This window comes from Nerophis ophidion, linkage group LG13 (assembly GCF_033978795.1).
Source record: "Nerophis ophidion isolate RoL-2023_Sa linkage group LG13, RoL_Noph_v1.0, whole genome shotgun sequence".
In the NCBI taxonomy this organism is placed as follows: domain Eukaryota; kingdom Metazoa; phylum Chordata; class Actinopteri; order Syngnathiformes; family Syngnathidae; genus Nerophis; species Nerophis ophidion.
The window spans coordinates 10326204-10348586 of NC_084623.1; the positions used below are offsets into that span (position 1 = coordinate 10326204).

General features: G+C 40.7%; 2 protein-coding genes across 6 annotated transcripts in view; one reads left to right on the plus strand and one right to left on the minus strand.

Annotated features, from left to right (window-relative positions):
• lss (lanosterol synthase (2,3-oxidosqualene-lanosterol cyclase)) overlaps positions 1–17993 on the minus strand; it is a 75478-nt gene extending 57485 nt beyond the window's left edge. For 3 of the 5 annotated variants that reach the window (XM_061918369.1, XM_061918371.1, XM_061918370.1), the window contains exons 1-4: positions 17758–17992; positions 9802–9970; positions 7875–8013; positions 3522–3630 (exon numbers count right to left, since the gene is read on the minus strand). In XM_061918369.1, coding sequence (XP_061774353.1) covers positions 3522–3630; positions 7875–8013; positions 9802–9970; positions 17758–17894 — 554 coding nt within the window. In that variant the 5' untranslated portion in view covers positions 17895–17992. Of the gene's footprint in view, positions 1–3521; positions 3631–7874; positions 8014–9801; positions 9971–14154; positions 14267–17757 lie in introns of those variants that run through there. The other 2 variants (XM_061918372.1, XM_061918373.1) reach the window with 2 other exon arrangements.
• On the plus strand, positions 17801–22226 carry LOC133564221 (endoribonuclease YbeY-like). Its single transcript, XM_061918375.1, has 4 exons — positions 17801–17946; positions 20650–20743; positions 20849–20917; positions 22027–22226. The coding sequence occupies exons 1-4, from the start codon at positions 17942–17944 to the stop codon at positions 22120–22122; spliced, it is 264 nt and encodes an 87-aa protein (XP_061774359.1). The 5' UTR covers positions 17801–17941; the 3' UTR covers positions 22123–22226.
• The last annotated feature ends 157 nt before the right edge of the window (positions 22227–22383 follow it).

A 22383-nucleotide genomic window follows, 5' to 3' on the forward strand; every position in this document is an offset into this window, starting at 1 on the left:
AAGTGGACAAAGCAAATAATTGAATCAATGACCTTTAATCAAGTCAATGACCTTTAATTATGCTCTGAACATACTTGTATACCCTTATGCAAACAACCTTCCCTAGTCATGGTGCAAAAATAAAATAAAATAAATAAATCCTTCAAACAAAAAATGTCAACAGACATGGTTACATGTAATACCACCTGCTCATTGAACTTTGTGGACATTATAAAAAATGTATATTTACCATAAAATATCCAAAAATTACACATATTTAAATCCATTACAAAGCATGATGGGAAAATGCAAATAACTCTCCACACATAGAGGTTGTCACAGAAGCAAACAAGGTAGGAGTCGAACTTTCACAGATTCTAAATATCCAATTATATTAATTATATATATTTATTATATCAATATAATATGTACACACATACATGTGTAGGCTATATGTGTGTGTGTATATATATATATATATATATATATATATGTCTTGATTAGATTATCCAGAGAATAGTGCTCGATACCGTGGAAGAGCGCAATATGTAGGTGTGGGAAAAATCACAAGACTACTTCGTCTCTACAGAACTGTTTCATGAGGGGTTCCCTCAATCATCAGGAGATTTTAATGGAAGCATTCACATACAATGGTTTATATAGGGCACAGAGTGGGTGGGTACTGGCAGGCGTAGGGGCATGGTGATTGGCTCATGTGTTACCTAGGAGGTGTTTCCGTCTGTGGCGGCATGTTGAAATGATTTCACTGCGCTTGTTAAGGGATGATAGATCTGGATGATATATAATAAACAGTTTCTCTTTTAAGCATAGGTTGCATCTTTTATTACCACTGTTGTAAGGTGTGCTGGATGCAAGAATTTGCCATGTTATTGAATATTCAACATTATTGTCTTTGAGGTTCCAAATGTGTTTGCTGAGTTCTGTAGAATTCCGCAAAGTCTGGTTTCTAAAGGAGGCGTTGTGATTATTCCATCTTGTTTTGACCGCTCCTTCGGTTAATCCTACGTACGTGTCGGATGTGTTAATGTCCTTGCGTGTTACCTTTGCTTGGTAAACGACTGATGTCTGTAAGCACCCTCCGTTGAGAGGGCAATCAGGTTTCTTGCGACAGTTACATCCCTTATTGGTTTCAGTCGTTTAGTCTGGGGGTGGGCAGTCCTTTTGCAATTGCTTTGTTGTGGTTTGAAATGATTTGTTGTATGTTATTCATACAGCTGTAGCTCAATTTAATGTTGTTCTTGTTGAATATTTTTCTCAGGGTGTTGCCTTAACAAGCGCAGTGAAATCATTTCAACATGCCGCCACAGACGGAAACACCTCCTAGGTAACACATGAGCCAATCACCATGCCCCTACGCCTGCCTGTACCCAACCACTCTGTGCCCTATATAAACCATTGTATGTGAATGCTTCCATTAAAATCTCCTGATGATTGAGGGAACCCCTCATGAAACAGTTCTGTAGAGACGAAGTAGTCTTGTGATTTTTCCCACACCTACATACATACATACATATATATATATATATATATATATATATATATATATATATATATATATATATGTATATATATATATATATATATATATATATATATATATATATATATATATATATATATACATATACATATACATATACATATATATATATATATATATATATATATATATATATAGTTAGTTACTTCTCGACACATTTATATATATATACACACACATGTATATATATATACACATATATTAACACACATATATATATACACATATATATATATATATATGCATATATATATAGTTACTTCTCCACATACATACATATACTGTCTGTGTGTATATAAATATATATATATATACATATTTATAGATACTTCTCAACATACGCACATATACAATGTGTATATATACAGTGGGGCAAAAAAGTATTTAGTCAACCACCGATTGTGCAAGTTTTCCCACTTAAAATGATGGCATAGGTCTGTAATTTTCATCATAGGTACACTTCAACTTTGAGAGAGAGAATGTGAAAAAAAATCCAGGAATTCACATTTTAAGAATTTTAAATAATTTATCTTTAGATTATGGTGGAAAATAAGTATTTGGTCAATAACAAAAATTCAACTCAATACTTTGTAATATAACTTTTGTTGGCAATAACAAAGGTCAAACAATTACTCTAGGTCTTTACCAGGTTTGCACACACAGTAGCTGGTAATTTGGCCCATTCCTCTATGCAGATCTTCTCGAGAGCAGTGATGTTTTGGGGCTTTCGCCGAGCAACACGGACTTTCAACTCCCTCCACAGATTTTCTATGGGGTTGAGGTCTGGAGACTGGCTAGGCAACCACAGGACTTTCAAATGCTTCTTACGGAGCCAATCCTTCGTTGACCGGGCGGTGTGTTTGGGATCATTGTCATGCTGGAAGACCCAGCCACGTTTCATCTTCAAAGCTCTCACTGATGGAAGAAGGTTTTGGCTCAAAATCTCACGATACATGGCCCTATTCATTCTTTCCTTAACACGGATCAATCGTCCTGTCCCCTTAGCAGAAAAACAACCCCAAAGCATGATGTTTCCAACCCCATGCTTCACAGTAGGTATGGTGTTCTTGGGATGCAACTCAGTATTCTTCTTCCTCCAAACACGACGAGTTGAGTTTATACCAAAAAGTTATATTTTGGTTTCATCTGACCACATGACATTCTCCCAATCCTCTGCTGTATCATCCATGTGCTCTCTGGCAAACTTCAGTCGGGCCTGGACATGCACTGGCTTAAGCAGGGGGACACGTCTGGCACTGCAGGATTTGATTCCCTGTCGGCGTAGTGTGTTACTGATGGTAACCTTTGTTACTTTGGTCCCAGCTCTCTGCAGGTCATTCACCAGGTCCCCCCGTGTGGTTGTGGGATTTTTGCTCACTGTTCTCATGATCATTTTGACCCCACAGGATGAGACCTTTTATACAGATAACAAGTTCAAACAGGTTCCATTAATACAGGTAACGAGGGGAGGACGGAAGAGCTTCTTAAAGAAAAATTTACAGGTCTGTGTGAGCCAGAGATCTTCCTTGTTTGAAGTGACCAAATATGTATTTTCCACCATATTTTACAAATTATATATATATATATATATATATATATATATATTATATATATTAGTACATGACATTTTTTTGTTAATGTTTACATACACAGGGAATAATTCCCTGGACACAGGAGGAATTTGAGGGCAACCTAAGGATTTTACTGAGTAATAAAAATACATATTACATTTTAATTGTGTTTCATTATTGTGTACTATTGACTTTGTTTTGCACAAACTATTGTGTGTAATAAAATAGAATGGGGTACTAGTTTAAAAATGGTGTTGATATTGTAAAACTGTCAATAGCACTCACCATTAATACATTTTAAAATGTACAGTTAATGCATATAATTCGTACTGGAGTCGGTATCGGTCAATCTTACTCATGGATGATGCAAATGGCAGAAAAAAAAAAAGACAACCATTGTGTTTCCTTACAGGCCCCAGCCTCCATCTGGAAGCTGAACAGAGCGCAAGTATCGAATCATCTCCAACTTCCAAGCCTCGGGCAGAGGGATCTTAGCTATATGGCAAGTGATGAGTAGACCTGGGAAACACAAATGTAACCACATGACTTGCTATTTTTTTATGACAGACGTACAGTAGAACCTCCATTTATGAACTTTTTGATTTACGAGCTTTTAGATTCAAGCCAAACATTCCTCTGTGTACCAACGCTTCATTCAATTTGTGTCACGCCTGCAGGTAAAAAGGAGGGCGTAGCCCTACACATCACTTGCAGCACAGGATACTACAAGCCACTTTCAACGCTTCAGCGTGTGTACCTCTTCCCCTTTTGCCAATTCAATATGAGTCCCAAAAAGACAGCAGAACAGTGTAGGAAGGAGGAAATCGCTGTGGAGTTTAAAGGAGCTATATGTAATAATTTCATGTTACATCATCATTAAATGGCCCTGCTATGTCAAAAGGCATTGATAAAATACCTCTATAACTGATAACAGAAGTTCAGCCGGGACATGCTCATTTCAAAATTAGATGTACAGCCCCGAAATCTTGTTATTGTTTTCATTTTGATGTCCCGCCTTCTACTGTTTGACCACTTCGTGTGGCAACTGCCACTGGTAAAGTCACTAAACAAGTCAGACCTTAGTAAATCTAAAATGCCTCGTTACGGTACTCAACTTATTCATGACAAAGCCAGGAACAAAACGAGGATTTGTATCGGGGGATGCCTTTGAAAGATGGAGACGATTGAAGGCGGAGAAGATTATTTCATCTGACGCCAAACTTTGTAATTTTCGGGCATTTACGTTTACTTATTACTTGTAATAAATGGATGTAAACTATATTGTCCAATACAGTCTAACAAAGCTAGTATGTTCGTGCAACAAAAACTTAGTGTGATGGTGCTTCGGTCCTGGTTTAATGCTTAGCATGCGAGCCCGGTCAACGACACATCATCATATAGGCAAACGGGGGGAAATATATGCCCCGTTAGCCTGTACGTCGATGGGTATTCGAACTAACAGGGCAAAATATATTTTCCGCAAACAAAACCAATGTGGATATGAGTAGTGTCAGTTCCTATTTTGTTGTCAATATGCTGACAAAATGGGTTCCAACATTAGGGCGGCTATCATCATGGCAATGTGAAACGTATAGACACAGCCTAATCACATGATAAAATAATTCCTTATTCGTGTAGCCCCGCGGCTCTTTAGTCACTCTGATGTGGCTCAGCTGCATAAGTGCTGACCCCCTGATTATTTTGTGAGGTTTCCGGATTTTGGTGCCTCCCCCTAATATTCTAAGATTTTCACTCGTACTACAATATTGAGGGCGTGCCGTCATGGCAATACTTTTAACATCCTCTACAACAGGGGTGTCAAACTCAAATACAGAGTGGGCCAAAATTTAAAACTGAACAAAGCCGCGGGCCAAGGTTGAACAAATTAACCTTTTAATAGGGACCCAAACAAGTTCTACATTGAATATTGACCAAGCAAGGCTTATGTAGCTTTATAGTCACATACAAAATTGAGTTTCAAATTATAATAATGAGTAAAAAATCTCAATGGCATATGAAATAAAATGTAAATAAAAATTGGGGGAGCAGGGTTTGGTGGTAGCGGGGGTGGATATTGTAGCGTCCCAGAAGAGTTAGTGCTGCAAGGGGTTCTTCTGTTGAGTTTATGTTGTGCTACGGTGCGGATGTTCTCCCGAAATGTGTTTGTCATTCTTGTTTGGTGTGGCTTCACAGTGTGGCGCATATTTGTAACAGTGTTAAAGTTGTTTATACGGCCACCCTCAGTGTGACCCTTATGGCTGTTGATCAAATATGCCTTGCATTCACTTGTGTGTGTTAAAGCAGCATATATTATGTGACTGGACCGGCACATTGTTTGTATGGAGGAAAAGCGGACGTGACGACAGGCTGTAGAGGACGCTAAAGGCAGTGCCTTCAAGGCACGCCCCCGATATTGTTGTCCGGGTGGAAATAGGGAGAAATTCGGGAGAATGGTTGCCCCGGGAGATTTTCGGGAGGGGCACTGAACTTTGGGAGTCTCCCGGGAAAATTAGGAGGGTTGGCAAGTATGAGTATCAGCGGTGAATGCAGTGTTACAGAGGCATCGCCGCTCTAATCTTAATTTGATATTACCTCAAGGGCCAAATGAAATTACACGGCGGGCCAAACTTGGCCCGCGGGCCAGAGTTTGACACCCATGCTCTACAGCATGTCATCGCGCCCGCATTTACACCATGCTATCTGCGTGCCGGCCGGTCGCATGCATTTTGCTGCTTCTGTTAACACACGTAAGTGACGGCAAGGCATACTTGCTCAACAGCCATACAGGTTACACTGAGGGTTGTGATATAAACACCTTTACAAATATGCGCCACACTGTTAACTAGGGATGGACCGACTAATCGGTAACCGAATATATTCGGCCGAATATGGCAAAAAAAGCCACATACGGCCTTTGGTGGAATGAGTTAAAAACAAGGCCGATTAGTGGCGTGTGACGCAATTTTTTGACGCGGTGACGCAATCAACCAACGTGCAGTGACGTGGTGACGTTGGGATATGTTGTGTACCTGTATAAGTGTATGAGGTTACAAGCACACACTCATTGAGATTTAGTGGGTCCTCCGTTTACATTATTAGCCTGTTGTGTAGGCTACCTGTATAAGTGTATGAGGTTACAAGCACACACTTAATTGAGATTTACTTAAGCCTTCTGTTTACATTATTAGCATATCTACTGTAGCTAAGCAGACTTTTGCCAAAAGGACAATAATTCATTTGTTGTGGGTTCATCCACTTTAATGCACTTAATTTTTTTTTTGGAATGCATGTTTTGTTTGAAGGCCTAATATAAATGAAAAACTGTGCTTTTTTGAAAAGCAAAAACTACTGGAATATTAGAAAAATTTCAATATTCAATAAAAAATTACTTTATTTGAAAAACATGTCTAAATATTTATTCTAGGCTATTTATGCAATATTAAATTTTTGGGGAAAAACTGCATTCATTATTCGGTATTCGGCCTTTGGCCAAGCGTTTAAATTTTATTCGGCTTCGGCCACAAATGTTCATTTCGGTGCATCCCTACTGTGAACCCACACCAAACAAGAATGACAAACACATTTCAGGAGAAAATCCGCACTGTAACACATCATAAACACAACATCATAAACACAACATAGCAAATACCCAGAATCCCATGCATCCCTAACCAAAAACCCCGGGGGCATTTAAACGGGCATGGCTGTTGAACAAGTATGTCTTGCAGTCGTGTACGTGTGTCTGCAGAAGCCACATACAACGTGTAACTGGGCTGGCAAACCGTTTGTTCATGTTGTAGAAGGCGTTAAAGGCAGCGCCTTCATAGCACGCCCATATTATTGTTATCTGGGTGAAAATAAGCCGATATTCGCGAGAATAGTAGCTTTGAGAATTCGGGAGCCTCCCGGGAAATTTGGGAGGGTTGGCGAGTGTAATGCTGTCAAGCGGCATTCACATAAAACTCGCGGGCCGCACTAACATCAAATTTTCTTAGTAAGATGCGGGCCGCGTGTCTGAGACCCCTGGTTTATACATAGCACAAAAAAAAAAAAAACTCTTTATGCAGTGTTATTTCATTTTAAATTTCAAAAGAGTTTTGTGGCTCCCATTGTTTTCTTTATTTTGTGAAGCGGGCAAAATGGCTCTTTGGGAGGAGTACATTCCTAATGGCGCCCACAAGTACGGAGGAATTGATGAAGCAGGCTTTTAATTGTAATGAGATCTGACATATCTGGAAAATATGCCAGAGCAGACTTATTTCACAGCGGAGGAAACGACACTACTTTTGGTTCAGCAGCACACAACCACACACAAATAGCCCCCGCCCCCTTCCTTCTCTCTCCATGTCTCTTCAGCTCCTTGCGGATGTTATTGGATGTGGATTATACTCTTTTCAATGTTTATTATTGCAAAAATGTGGTTGTTACTGTTAAGGATTGCTGTGATTTCTGATCATTTGTGAGGCCACCAAAAGAACTTCTGTGTGCGTGCGTACTGTATTGCACTTTATATTGTATTCGAAAATTATAAACCTTTACTAAAATATGTACTTTTGTCGACGTTAGAACCCATTATTCATATTTACACTGTTTCTTAAGGAGAAATTTGCTTCACGATACACATTTTTTGATTCACGAACCCCGTTCAAGACCCAATTAAGTTTGTAAATCGCGGTTCCACTGTACTCTATTGGACATAAAGCATTGGGAAGTTAAACTGGAAGAACGAGCATCTCACCAAAATGTCTTTCAACATGTCATACCTGGAAGCAGGAAGAGAGGTCCACCATAGTCCCCCGCCCAGTGGCCGTCCTCCGCCTGGAGGTGACTGTAGAAGAGCATGCCCTTCATGGCTGCTCGTACGGCTGTGCTGGCGGGCGGGGAGTCACGCACAAACTTTGTCTGTGGGGACAAGTAAACATTAGAAATTAACCCATGCAGACATATCAAATTGAACTCTCACCGAATTCATGAATTGTTATGATGTCAAAGACAGTGATTCTACAACTATGGCTCCATCTAGTGGTACGCCACTTGAATAAACTACAGTGTTTTAGTTTTCTAAATTCAAAAACAGTGTTACTGTTCAAACTGTGAGTAGTGTTACAGTGGCAAAGAATATTAAATACCGTATATATATTATATATGCTTGTTAAATAAAACCTTGGTCTTGTTTTTTTAACAAATACCTCGGGCAGGGGTAGGGAACCCATGGCTCTCGAGCCAGATGTGGCTCTTTTGATGACTGCATCTGGCTCTCAGATCAATATTAGCTGACATTGCTTAACATGAAAAGTAATCACAGTGTTAAAAATAACATTCAAAATATAAAACATGTTCAGGCATTTTAATTCATCCATCCGGTTTAAGAAGTTGCATTAATGCTGAGAAGTATTTTACTTATTATTGGTTAGCTTCAGAATAACAATGTTATTAAAAAGAATAAGAGACTTATTACACGCTAAAAATGTTGGTCTTACTTAAAAATGCAGGCATTTAGTTGTATTCAGTGCTAAAAAATATTATATGCCTCTCACGGAAATGCATTTTAAAATATTTAGCTTTGAGGGCTATCTCTGCCAAAAAGGTTCCCGACCCCTGACCTAGGGGGTCAGCAACCCATGGCTCTTTAGCGCCGCCCTAGTGGCTCCCTGGAACTCTTTCAGAGATGGGTGAAAACGGAAAAAGATTCAGAAAAAAGAGTTTATATATATATAAAAAATATATTTTTTGTTTTAATACATTTTCTGTCGAAGAACAAACTTTACACAAAACTTCCTAATTGTTAGAAATCCCACTGTTTGTATTAAACATGCTTCACTGATGAGAGTATTTGGCGAGCGCTGTTTTGTCCTACTAATTTCAGCGATCTTTCAACTCATCGTAGTTGGTTTACATGCTGCCACAGAAAGTTTGTGTTTTATGCCACTCCTTCTTTGTCTCATTTTGTCCACCAAACGTTTTATGCTGTGCGTCAATGCACAAAGGTGAACTTGGTTAATCTTATTGATTTGCTGGAGTGCTGATCAGTCATATTTGCTCAATACATGACTGCAAGCTAATCGATGCTAACATGCTATTTAGGCTAGCTGCATGTACATATTGCATCATTATGCCTCATTTTTTGGTATATTCGCGCTCATTTAAATCACTTTACTTATGTAATTTGTGTATTTAATTTATATTTGCATTGCATGGGGACACGTTATCTGGATGTAACATTGGCTGCATTTCTGATAGTTGTTTGTGTGCCATGTTGTTCCAGACCACAGTAAATATTAGCCAGCTCGCAAAGATTGTAATAAATCCATTAGAAGAAGACAGCCTGCCGTCTCCTTTAACTTGGACACACACATCTATACTTTTGGCCATTCTGAGCCAGTCGTTTCCAGTTGTTATCTCATCCTGTGTGAATCCTCCATTTTACTAAGGATTTCCAATGTTGCAAAAATGTTGATAGTAGGCTTATATAGCTAATATAGACACTTACATCATGTGTTGCCTTCATTACAACCCCTGTATAAGGCTTTTAATTTTTTGTGGCTCCAGACAGATTTTCTTTTAGTACTTTTGGGTTGCCAACCCCTGACCTAGGCCTACTACGCTACGGTTTTTTTAATGTAGGTCTTAATGGTGGTGTATGGAGAGCCAATGGTTTTCTGAGAACCACCGGTCTACCAGAGTACATACCGTGTCCAAGCCTAAAGAATGGGCCTCGAGCATGGTCTGCTCTCTCTCCGGACCGTCGACATCGTCCACGTAACGCCAGGTTTGCCTGCCGTCAGCATTGGTCAGTCGCCAGCGGCTCAAGTCCGTGGCTGCTTCCGTCTTGTGCGGCCCCCCTCGCCTACGCAAGTGCCTAGATGAGACCGGGAGAATCGTACGATCACAAACAAACATCATACAGTAGATCTGATTTGTTTACATCTCAAACTCAGTATGTTGATACTGATAGAATACATAGGGAGTGAATTAGTGAATTAGTGAATTATATTTTATATAGCGCTTTTCTCTAGTGACTCAAAGCGCTTTACATAGTGAAACCCAATATCTAAGTTACATTTAAACCAGTGTGGGTGGCACTGGGAGCAGGTGGGTAAAGTGTCTAGCCCAAGGACACAACGGCAGCGACTAAGATGGCGGAAGCGGGAATCGAACATGCAACCCTCAAGTTGCTGACACGGCCACTCTACCAACCGAGCTATACCGCCCCGAGAGGGAGAGTTAGGATCGTTCCAGAAGCTTAGTAACATATTTCCTACTAAAACCTAGTTAGGGTCCGCCCTGCCCATGGGCCAAGGACCCTATTGAAACTGCTGTGTTTTATTATTATTCCGCACCTACGCGCTGTAATTTGACCCCCTTAACATGCTTCAAAACTCACCAAATTTGACACACACGTCGGTATAGCAAACCTTCCCAACATATTAAGCAACCAATCCCCCAAAATGAAAATTGCGCTCTAGCGCCCCCTAGGGAAAAATTACAGACAAAACTGCATGTAACTTCTGTTAGGAATGTCATAGCGACATGAAACAAAAACTCCCATGTAGGTCTGACTTAGACCATATTTTCATACACTCACTTCTTTCAGCAAAAATCTACAGGAAGTTGGCAAAAACCCCTTCAAAATAAAATTTGCGCAAAAAAATGCAATTTTTGCCTCTTTGCGCTGTAATTTGACCCCTTTAAAATGCTTCAAAAGTCACCAAACTTGGCACACACACCAGAACTGGCGAATATTGCGATCTAATGAAAAAACCAAACCCCAAAACTCAAAATTGCACTCTAGCGCTATTTTTGAGTAAAACACTGAAAAAACTGCTCCTAGGAAGAAAACACAGACAAAACTGTTATTTTTGCCTCTTTAAACTATAATTTCACCACCTTAAAATGCTTCAAAGTGCAATTTAAAGCTCTACTATGCCAAGCGAAAGGCATTTATCAACAACATCCAGAAACGCTGATCTGTAATTTGACCCCCTTAACATGCTTCAAAACTCACCAAATTTTACACACGCATCAGGACTGGCAAAAATTGCCATCTAATAAAAAACCAAACCCCAAAAGTCAAAATTGCGCTCCAGCGCCCCCTAGGAAAAAACCCAGACAAAACTGCTTGTAACTTCTGTTGGGAATGTCGTAGAGACATGAAACCAAGACCTCTATGTAGGTCTGACTTAAACCAGGGCTCAGCAGCGGCCAAAGGCGGACCCGACCAACGCTGCTTGCAGCTTTAATTTTAAATGAGTCTTTACCATACAGTAGGAAGGGGATTCACATGGCCCCATTTGTCACGGTTTACCTGACACACGAAACGTGACAATTTGGGGGGTTGCTCCATCTACTTAAGCCGCCAGATAGCAGTGGAGTGTTGAATATCTTAAAATGTGTTTTCCAGCAATTCCAACGTTAACCACGGCGTCAGTTGCTTTGTAGAGAGGCGCTTTCCATCATTTTCAGCAAAGTGATCAACCCCCACTCTTCTTTCCAGCAATGGGGCCATAGGAATCCCTTCCCAAGCCATGAATAAATTTGGACCACCACAAATAGTTTGGGGCTACCTGTTAAAGGGGCCTGATTATGCAAAAACTTTTCTTACCTTTCGGTACCGGTTGTTGTGTATTTGGGGTCGGCATAAGTCTCGAAAATGTGCAATCAATCTGTCGAGGCATTGCGGAGATATTTATAAAACAATTTTGTCCATGCTTCCCACAAACGAGTTGCTTGGAATTCCCTATGTCCTGTGACGTCAACAGATTATCCATATATTGTACAAATGTATTCAAAACGCTTTGTGCAAGTCCGCCATTGTAGTCTGACTGTAGTCAATAAGCGCCTTATTTTTCTCTATCCTCTTGTTGTGGGGCAGACTGGCTTGTACATGCACATGCATCTTTTGTTCTTGCCATTTTTAATACAAAGTAGCGTGTAGTTCTATTTTTTATTTGTCAGTACACTCCATATGGAAGCAAAAAAACCTACAACATGGATGACGGGGAGAAAACGCTGTCAAAGTGGAGGCACGTAAAAAGTTTTACCCCCGTTTTGTAAAGTTTAGTTTTAAGGGTCTACTGAAACCCACTACTACCGACCACGCAGTCTGATAGTTTATACATCAATGATGAAATATTAACATTGCAACACATGCCAATACGGCCTTTTTAGTTGACTAAATTGCTATTTTAAATTTCCCGCGAAGTGTCGTGTTGAAAACATCGCGGTATGATGACGCGTGCGTTTGACGTCACCAGTTGTAGCGGACATTATTTTCCAGCCCGATCCAAGCCATAAGTAGTCTGCTTTAATCGCATAATTACACAGTATTCTGGACATCTGTGTTGCTGAATCTTTTGCAATTTGTTCAATTAATAATGGAGAAGTCAAAGTAGAAAGATGGAGGTGGGAAGCTTTTAGCCTTTAGCCACAAAAACACAGCCGGTGTTTCCTTGTTTAAAATTCCCAAAGATGAAGTTTTACCATGGATCAGAGCGGTCAAGCGAACATGGATCCCGACTACATGTCAACCGGCAGTTTTCGGTGAAAAAATTGTGGCAATAAGTCGCCTCTTACCGGAAGCATCCGCGGAGCTTCCGTCCTGCTGCAACTGCCGTGACTTCCCTCAGAGACTCTGGCGTCAACACACCCGTGGCCACACCACTCCGACATTCAGGTACTATTTAATCTCACTAAAACACTAGCAACACAATAGCAGATAAGGGATTTTCCAGAATTATCCTAGTAAATATGTCTAAAAACATCTGAATCGCTCCCACTGCAATCGCCTTTTTTTTTTCCTAGTCCTTCACTCTAAATTTCCTCATCCACAAATCTTTCATCCTCGCTCAAATTAATGGGGAAATTGTCGCTTTCTCGGTCCAAATAGCTCTAGCTGCTGCTGGCTATGATTGTAAACAATGTTCAGATGTGAGGAGCCCTACAACCTGTGACGTCACGCGCACATCGTCTGCTACTTCCATTAAAGGCAAGGCTTTTTGATTAGCGACCAAAAGTTGCGAACTTTATCGTCGATGTTCTCTACTAAATCCGTTCAGCAAAAATATGGCAATATCGCGAAATGATCAAGTATGACACATAGAATGGACCTGCTATCCCTGTTTAAATAAGAAAATCTCATTTCAGTAGGCCTTTAATTTCAGTAAAGTCGATTTGCATGGAGGTTGATTGTAGCCTATATAGTTATTTATTGTCCCACAATAAAACAGGTCAAAAAATGGAGATAACGGACCACCACAGAGTTTACAATGAAAACAAACCCCAGATGAAATTATAACAAAAATATTTACCACAAATATTCCATAAAGTGTAAAATATTTGAATTATTCATATCCAAATATTATTTTATATCTGTAACTAGTGCATTTTTCCTTGATAAAAACGAATAACTTCTGAAAAACGTCTCAAAAAGAACAAAGAGTCGGTCTTTTGAGCGTGTTTTCAAGATCCGAAACCCAGATGAAAATTATAACAAATAATTCCCAGAAATATAGTTTTAATGAAAAATATTTGAATTATTCAGATCCAAATATATATCATACCTGTAACCAGTGCATTTTTCATGGATCAAAAAGAGTAACCTCTTAAAAAATTCTCAATAAGAAAGAAGAGTCGGTCTTTTGAACGACTCTTCAAGATCCGAAACCCAGATGAAAATTATAACAAGTATTTCCCACAAATATTCTATAAAATTAAATAATATTTTAATTATTCATATCCAAATCTTATTTTATATCCGTAACTAGTGCATACTTCCTTGTAACCTATGAAAAAAATCTAAAAAAGAAAGAAAAGTCGGGTCTTTTGAACGGCTCTTCAAGATCCGACTCCTTTCAGAAAACCATAATGCCCCTCTCTAAAATATTCATTCATGTTGTCAGGAACAAGTCAGAAGCAGACCTTTTAAAGTAATTTTGGAACAGGAGCATCTTTCAAAACTATTTTAACGTCAACGAAGTCACTACGCTTGTGTGCAATAACTTGTCTTGAATTTATTTATAAATATTTTAAAAAAAGCATACTTACGTCCCCTCAGTCATAACGGGTAAGATGTGTGAAGTTCACCGTGTCAGTATGAATTTGTTGAGTCTCCCAAAGTTCCGCCTCCACCAGGCTGGCTGTGGGAGTTGTAGTTTTATTGAGACGTAAATGAGCTGTTTTAAAAAACTCCGCACATCATTTCCCAGCAAACATTGCGGTATCATTCGAGAGACACTTGGAAATGGAGAGACATGACCAGGGACGGTGCGAACCAATCACAAGGCCGAGTGGGCGGATCTTCTGTGAAGTCCTCCAATCAGAAAGACACTATGGTAATTTCTGCACGCGCGAGCATTAAGTTTATTTATAAGATAAATCTTGACATTCAGTTAAGTCAGGGGTGTCCAAAGTGCGGCCCGCAGCTAACCGCCACACATTCTGCAAAAATTGCTAAAAATGCAGGCAGTTTTTTTTTCTTTTTGTCTTTATTTTCTTTTTTTCCATTGCTCAAAAAAAAAAAGGACCAAAAAAATTATGTTATAATGAATTTATACTTAGAAATTCTCACTTTAAAATGTTTTATGTGGAAAAAATATTGAATATGTTGTGTTGTTGCCGTATAAAAACATCAAAGTTTTGACAAAAGAGCATAAAACAAACAAAATAATAGTTCAAACTTAAAATCGACAGATATATCGGAAGTTGATCTTGAAAAATAAGTGTTAAAAGTAAAAAAAAACTAATAAAAATGCATCACTTTATGAGTGGGAAAACTTTTCGGATCTCAAATATATTTAGTAGGATTTTATTTAACTTTTCACTGTGATTACTCAAAAATATTAAATAATTAAAATCAATGGCGTCCTGCATTATTGATCTTTGAGAGCTTTAATTGCTAAATAAAGGAACTCTCCCGAAGGAATCAATAAATTACTATCTCTCCATCTAAATACTACATATTTCAGTTTTACTATAAAAAAAACAAAGTAGTCTTTGACAGAAAAGGCATAAAACCTTATTTGTTTTACTTTATATCAACCTTAAGTTGATATAGAGATTTACTGTAAGCATTAAATAAAAAATAATAATAATTTGACTTATTTTTAACATTTTAGTGACTGAGACCCTCTATGCTCCCCAGGAGCCCTAAGGATAAAAAAAAAAAAAAATCCATATATTTTGTTATGTTTTGAAAATGAAAAATATCCAAATGGCCCCAGCATGCCTAAATTTTTCTGTGGAAAAAGTTTGGACACCCCTGAGTTAAGTCATCCACTAAATCATTGATAATGATAATAGTGGTGATAATAAAAATGAATAATTTATATAATTCTTTGCGTTTGAATTTTGTCAACAGCTTTTTTTTTTATACATCAAATATATGCTGACAACGATATTGAATAAAACTGCGTGAGTTTGTGTGTGTTTGGTAAACTTATTATTTTACACTCATTTTTAAATATAAGTGTGTCTGCCTCACAATATGAAGGTCCTGAGTAGTCCTGGGTTCAATCCCGGTCTCAGAATCTTTGTGTGGAGTTTACATGTTCTCACCGTGAATGCGTGGGTTCCGTCCAGCTTCTTCCCACCTCCGAAGACATGCACCTGGGGATAGGCCCCTCCCACTTCCAAAGACATGTACCTGGGGATAGGCCCCTCCCACTTCCAAAGACATGCACCTGGGGATAGGTTGATTGGCAACACTAAATGGTCCCTAGTAGGTGAATGTGAGTGTGAATGTTGTCTATCTGTTTTGGCCCTGCGATGAGATGGCGACTTGTCCAGGGTGTACACCGCCTCCCGCACGATTGTAGCTGAGATAGGCACCAGCACCCCCTGCCACCCCAAAAGGGAATAAGCGGTAGGAAATGGATGGATGTTGTCTGTCTATTTGTGTTGGCCCTGCGATGAGGTGGCGACATGTCCAGGGTGTACCCCGCCTTCTGCCCGATTGTAGCTGAGATAGGCACCAGTGCCCCCTGCTACCCCATAAGGGAATAAGCGGTAGAAAATAGATGGATGTTGTCTGTCTATCTGTGTTGGCCCTGCGATGAGATGGCGACTTGTCCAGGGTGTACACCGCCTTCCGCCCGATTGTAGCTGCGATAGGCACCAGCGCCCCCTGCGACCCCAAAAGGGAATAAGCAGTAGTAAAGGGATGGATGTTGTCTGTCTATCTGTGTTGGCCCTGCGATGAGGTGGCGACTTGTCCAGGGTGTACCCCGCCTTCCGCCCGATTGTAGCTAAGATAGGCACCAGCGCCCCCTGCTACCCCATAAGGGAATAAGCGGTAGAAATTGGATGGATGTTGTCTGTCTATTTGTTTTGGCCATGCGATGAGGTGGCGACATGTCCAGGGTGTACCCCGCCTTCCGCCCGATTGTAGCTGAGATAGGCACCAGCGCCTCCTGCGACCCCAAAAGGGAATAAGCGGTAGTAAATGGATGGATGTTGTCTGTCTATCTGTGTTGGCCCGGTGATTAGGTGGCGACTTGTCCAGGGTGTACACCGCCTTCCGCCCGATTGTAGCTGAGATAGGCACCAGCGCCTCCTGCCACCCCATAAGGGAATAAGCAGTAGAAAATGGTTGGATGTTGTCTGTCTATCTGTGTTGGCCCTGCAATGAGGTGACAACTTGTCCAGGGTGTACTCAGCCTTCCGCCCGATTGTAGCTGAGATAGGCACCAGCGACCCCAAAAGGGAATAAGCGGTGGAAATGGATGGATGCTGTCTGTCTATCTGTGTTGGCGCTGCGATGAGGTGGCGACTTGTCCAGGGTGTACTCAGCCTTCCGCCCGATTGTAGATGAGATAGGCACCAGCAACCCCAAAAGGGAATAAGCGGTAGTAAATGGATGGATGTTGTCTATCTGTGTTGGCCCTGCGATGAGATGGCGACTTGTCCAGGGTGTACTCAGCCTTCCGCCCGATTGTAGCTGAGATAGACACCAGCGTCCCCCACAACCCCAAAGGGAATAAGCGGTAGGAAATGGATGGACAATTTCCCAACTCATATGGAAACGTGGTTTGTACTTTTAAGATGTCGATGCTCCCTCCATTCTATCACATATCCGGTTCCGGTCGGCAATCTGATGCTGCGTTTGCTGCTATTAAGAAAACTGAAAATCTATTTTGGAGTTGTCGTTTTTAAGACTGTAAAACACTTCAGTCAGACGGTAATTGACGTTCGTCTGCCACGAGTATAATGTTTCTTTTTTTCTCATTCGTAAACATTTTCCCACGCCGGCATTATGACAGCAGTTCGTTTAAAAAAAGTCGACTGAATTCCCAGTGTTATTGAACGCCTCATGAGTCCCGAGTTTGTATTCCGCCATTGCAGTCATTGATCACAGCAGTATTAAAACAGCATCAACGACAAACTTTTCTTTTAAAGAAAATATCGAATCGTTTAACTGTATACCCGCACATTAGATAAAAGAGCCGTATGGCTTCGTTCCTTTGTACGTCAGGCTCCCGGCGTGTCACCTTGATTTCAGAAGTGACCGCTGTAGCTTTAGTGTGAGTGGCCGTCAACAAAACTACTCTTTTTTATTTTATTTTATTTAAAGGACAAATATGTCTACAACTTAATGTCGCCCTTATTTATCTGTTGAAGTGGCGTTTTGAGATGAGTGTAGTGGTGCGGAACCTGCAAAAGGTGGTTCCTCTCCGCCGTGCCAGGCTGCGAAAGGACGCCGACACCATAAGACACATCCTCGGCATCCGCAACTTCGACCTGGGCATCGTTTGTGTCGACGACCGCAGGATCCGGCAGATAAACCACATGTACCGGAGGAAGGACCGACCCACGGACGTCCTCTCTTTCCCATTTCATGAGGTAAATATGGACTACATCTGGGCCTGGGGGGGGGGGTGTCCAAAGTGCGGCCCGGGGGCATACTTGCCAATTTCGGGAGGTGGGGGGCGTGGTCGGGGGCGGGGCGTGGTTAAGAGGGGAGGAGTATATTTACCGCTAGATTCATGGATTCACCAAGTCAAGTACCTTAGTTCAATCAATCAATGTTTATTTATATAGCCCCAAATCACAAATGTCTCAAAGGACTGCACAAATCATTACGACTACAACATCCTCGGAAGAACCCACAAAAGGGCAAGGAAAACTCACACCCAGTGGGCAGGGAGAATTCACATCCAGTGGGACGCTAGTGGCAATCCTGACTATGAGAAACCTTGGAGAGGACCTCAGATGTGGGCAGCAACCCCCCCCCCCCCCCCCCCCCAGGGGACCCAAAGCAATGGATGTCGAGCGGGTCTAACATGATACTGTGAAAGTTCAATCCATAGTGGCTCCAACACAGCCGCGAGAGTTCAGTTCAAAGCGGATCCAAGACAGCAGCGAGAGTCCCATCCATAGGAGACCATCTCAAGCGGAGGCGGATCAGCAGCGTAGAGATGTCCCCAATTGATACAGGCGAGCGGTCAGTCCTGGGTCCCGACGAGCGGTCCATCCTGGGTCTCGACTCTGGACAGCCAGTACTTCATCCATGGTCATCGGACCGGACCCCCTCCACAAGGGAGGGGGGGACATAGGAGAAAGAAAAGAAGCGGCAGATCAACTGGTCTAAAAAGGAGGTCTATTTAAAGGCTAGAGTATACAGATGAGTTTTAAGGTGAGACTTAAATGCTTCTACTGAGGTAGCATCTCGAACTGTTACCGGGAGGGCATTCCAGAGTACTGGAGCCCGAACGGAAAACGCTCTATAGCCCGCAGACTTTTTTTGGGCTTTAGGAATCACTAATAAGCCGGAGTCTTTTGAACGCAGATTTCTTGCCGGGACATATGGTACAATACAATCGGCAAGATAGGCTGGAGCTAGACCGTGTAGTATTTTATACGTAATTAGTAAAACCTTAAAGTCACATCTTAAGTGCACAGGAAGCCAGTGCAGGTGAGCCAGTACAGGCGTAATGTGATCAAACTTTCTTGTTCTTGTCAAAAGTCTAGCAGCCGCATTTTGTACCAACTGTAATCTTTTAATGCTAGACATGGGGAGACCCGAAAATAATACGTTACAGTAATCGAGGCGAGACGTAACAAACGCATGGATTGCCGCCGGGGAGCTAATTAATTTAAAACCTCTTCTCACTCCTGCGCTTGCAAAGGCATGTGTTAAAAGTAAGCATGCGCTAATTATTTTAAAACCTCTTCTCACTCCGGCACTTACCAAAGGCATGCAGTAAAAATTTGAGTGTGATGCAAGGAAACATCATGAAAAGCACATTTAATAAAAAAAAGTTATTATGGTCTTACCTTTACTTATATAGTCCATGCCAGCTCCTTCTGATCAAAAGCATCAAAAACTTGTTTATAGAAGTCTTCCTTATCTTTCTTCAGTTTTAAAAGTCTCGGGGGGCGGTATAGCTCGGTTGGTAGAGTGGCCGTGCCAGCAACTTGAGGGTTGCAGGTTCGATTCCCGCTTCCGCCATCCTAGTCACTGCCGTTGTGTCCTTAAATGTAACTTAGATATTGGGTTTGAGTCACTAGAGAAAAGCGCTGTATAATTATAATTAGCTTCGCCCCCTCTCTGTCTTGGAGATCTTCCTTTTTTACCTCCAGTACATGTCCCGTCACTCATTTCACTTCTTCTGCAGCCGAGTAGTCGCAAGAAGGATCACTAGCGCCCTCTACCACCAGGAGACGGTAGTCATTTAATGACTCATATTTGACACACGCAGCTACGGTATTATGACAGTCTCAAGCCTTCGTCTTGCGGGTTCCCAGGACCACCAAGGAAGGACATGGCTTGAGCAGTTTGACTATGTTTATTTTTCAATAAAACCTCAGTCCAGGTCGCTCTTCCGCTCCTCCTCTCCGCTCGCTCGCCGCCATCTGCCTGTCTGTCTGTCGGACCGTCGGCTCCACCTCTCCACAGGTATATTTATAAAACATAGCTGCTTACTGTTCTTTTTAGCATACCGGTCTTCAATAGCTTGGACCTTAAATCCTACTGAATAGCTCTTAATCGTCTTTCCTTTGTGCGATTTCAAATTACCGGTAATGAAATCAGCCTCCTCCATTTTGAAAATAATGACAGGGGAAGCGTCACTCGTGACGTCACGAGTTCGACCAGGCGGTAATGCTAAGCATGCACTAATTATTTTGCGAAGCGAGTTTGACCCGGCCGTAATTCTAGGCAGGCGCATACTATATGCCCATACGAACTTGGAGTTGGCATATAATTACAAAACTTTATGTACATATTTATATAATATTTACATATTTGTATGATATGTAACTACAAGCTCCATTCACAGACAGAGTCCCATTGCTTTTATGAGCGGTCGAGCGAGTCAAAAGCCGAAAAAAAAAGAAGTTATTTTTATTTTTATTCGTGGCGGGTCGCCACAAATAAATGAATATGTGCATTCGTTTGCTGTGTTTGTGGATTTTTAGCAGCACTGACATGCCCTGCCTTTACTAATAAATGACAAAAGTAACCTGAAGGACTGCACTTGTCACCACATTTTGAATGCATTTGTAGGGATTAAGACCTGGAAAGATGCCTATCTCCCTTCACAGAGATGAACTGAACCTAGGGGATATTTTCCTGGGTGTGGAGTTTATTATGAGACAGTGTCAGGAAGACTCCTCAGATCTTCATGGAACACTAACTGTGAGTAACAATAGCGATCCAGTGCATTTGACCTCATTTATCCTTTCCTAACCATTGGTCGTTGTAGATCATAGTAATATTCACAATTAATGGTTATTGTTTTAGGTGATGATTGCCCACGGTATCTGCCACCTTCTTGGTTACCGACATGAGACCGAGGAGGACTGGACTGAGGTATGTGTGGAGACTTTGTGTCGTTCTAGAATGCTGATGTGTGTGTGAGATATCGGCCTCCAAAGCTAATCATTTCAAGGGGAATTTGGCCTATCATTCACGACGTGAACAAATCTTAAATTGAAATTGTAAATAAATGCTAGCAAAAGTCAGCTGACAACAGAGCTTATGTGAGTCACTCTATTCCGCCTAAAAACTATTCAAAATATCCAAAAGCTTCCACTTTTTTTTTAATACATGATGTAAGTATGTATGTAATGTAGTAACGGTCCATTTATATTAGCATGTAATATTTACATATTTTTGCTCATTTAAGGCAGCATATTATTTTTATGACGCATCACAACAAGAGATGTTTGATAATATAACACTGATATCATCGGCTGAAAAATTATACATTTTATTACCTACAAACACATTTCCTGCTTTTTAATGCCATTTAAGACCTTCCTTTTTGCAAAATCCATTCAACGACTTAATGCTTTTTTATGACCCGCGGAAACCAATGCAATTGTTAGCCACCCATAACAATTGCAAGTTAGAACACATTTAAAAAAAGAAAAAGAAAAACGTGTCCTTGTTCTACATAAGGATTGTATATGATAGGCCATATTTGAGGAAAAAAAAGTAAAAAGTGCATTTTCCCTTTAAAACCTCTTAAGGCCCAAGCTGTTTGTTTACATGCTTTTTTCCCCCCCATTTCTCTTTGCTATTTGGGCTTATTGGACCTTAATTAGAATAAAAACTAAGAATCATCTTTTGATATGATGTATTTAGTCCATAAGTACACAAATGTGTACTTAGTGTTTATTGACATGCTATTTTTTTAATTTTTTACACTTTTCTTTCCCAAATTCCATTGTGTTATACTCTTCTGACACCACCAGATGGCAGAATAAGTGTCCACATAAGACCCCAATTCAATAGTGTACACAATTTTGGAAATAAGAGCTAAAAGGTGCTGTCCACACATGTGGCCACTAAGGCCTTTCAAGGTTTTAAGGATGCATAATTCATCACTGAATGAATGAAATTTGATGTCTGTGTCTATTTGTGTCTTCTGATGACACCTTGATACCATGCCAAGTCGTTTGTCGCTCTGCCTGTAGATGCTGCAGAAGGAAAGCTACATCCTTGGCGAGTACAACAGATTGACAGGGCAACATTTGCTGCCGCTGACGAAGAGATGCCACGAGGATCTATGATACATATTTTTGAGTTGAAACCCATGCAAGTCTCAAAAATCTGATTTTGTGCAGCGATAAAGTGGATTTCTTTCCGAACACAAAATAAACATAATATTTGTGTACTTTTGTTGTAATATTTTATTACAATCTTCTGTAAGAATATGTCGGTTTGGCGCAGGGGCTAAAAAGAGCTGCTTGTTCTTCACAAAACTGTTGCATCTGCTTTACACAGCAATCCAAGGATAGTGTTGTCCAAGTCAGTCAAAGAAGACTTCCGAG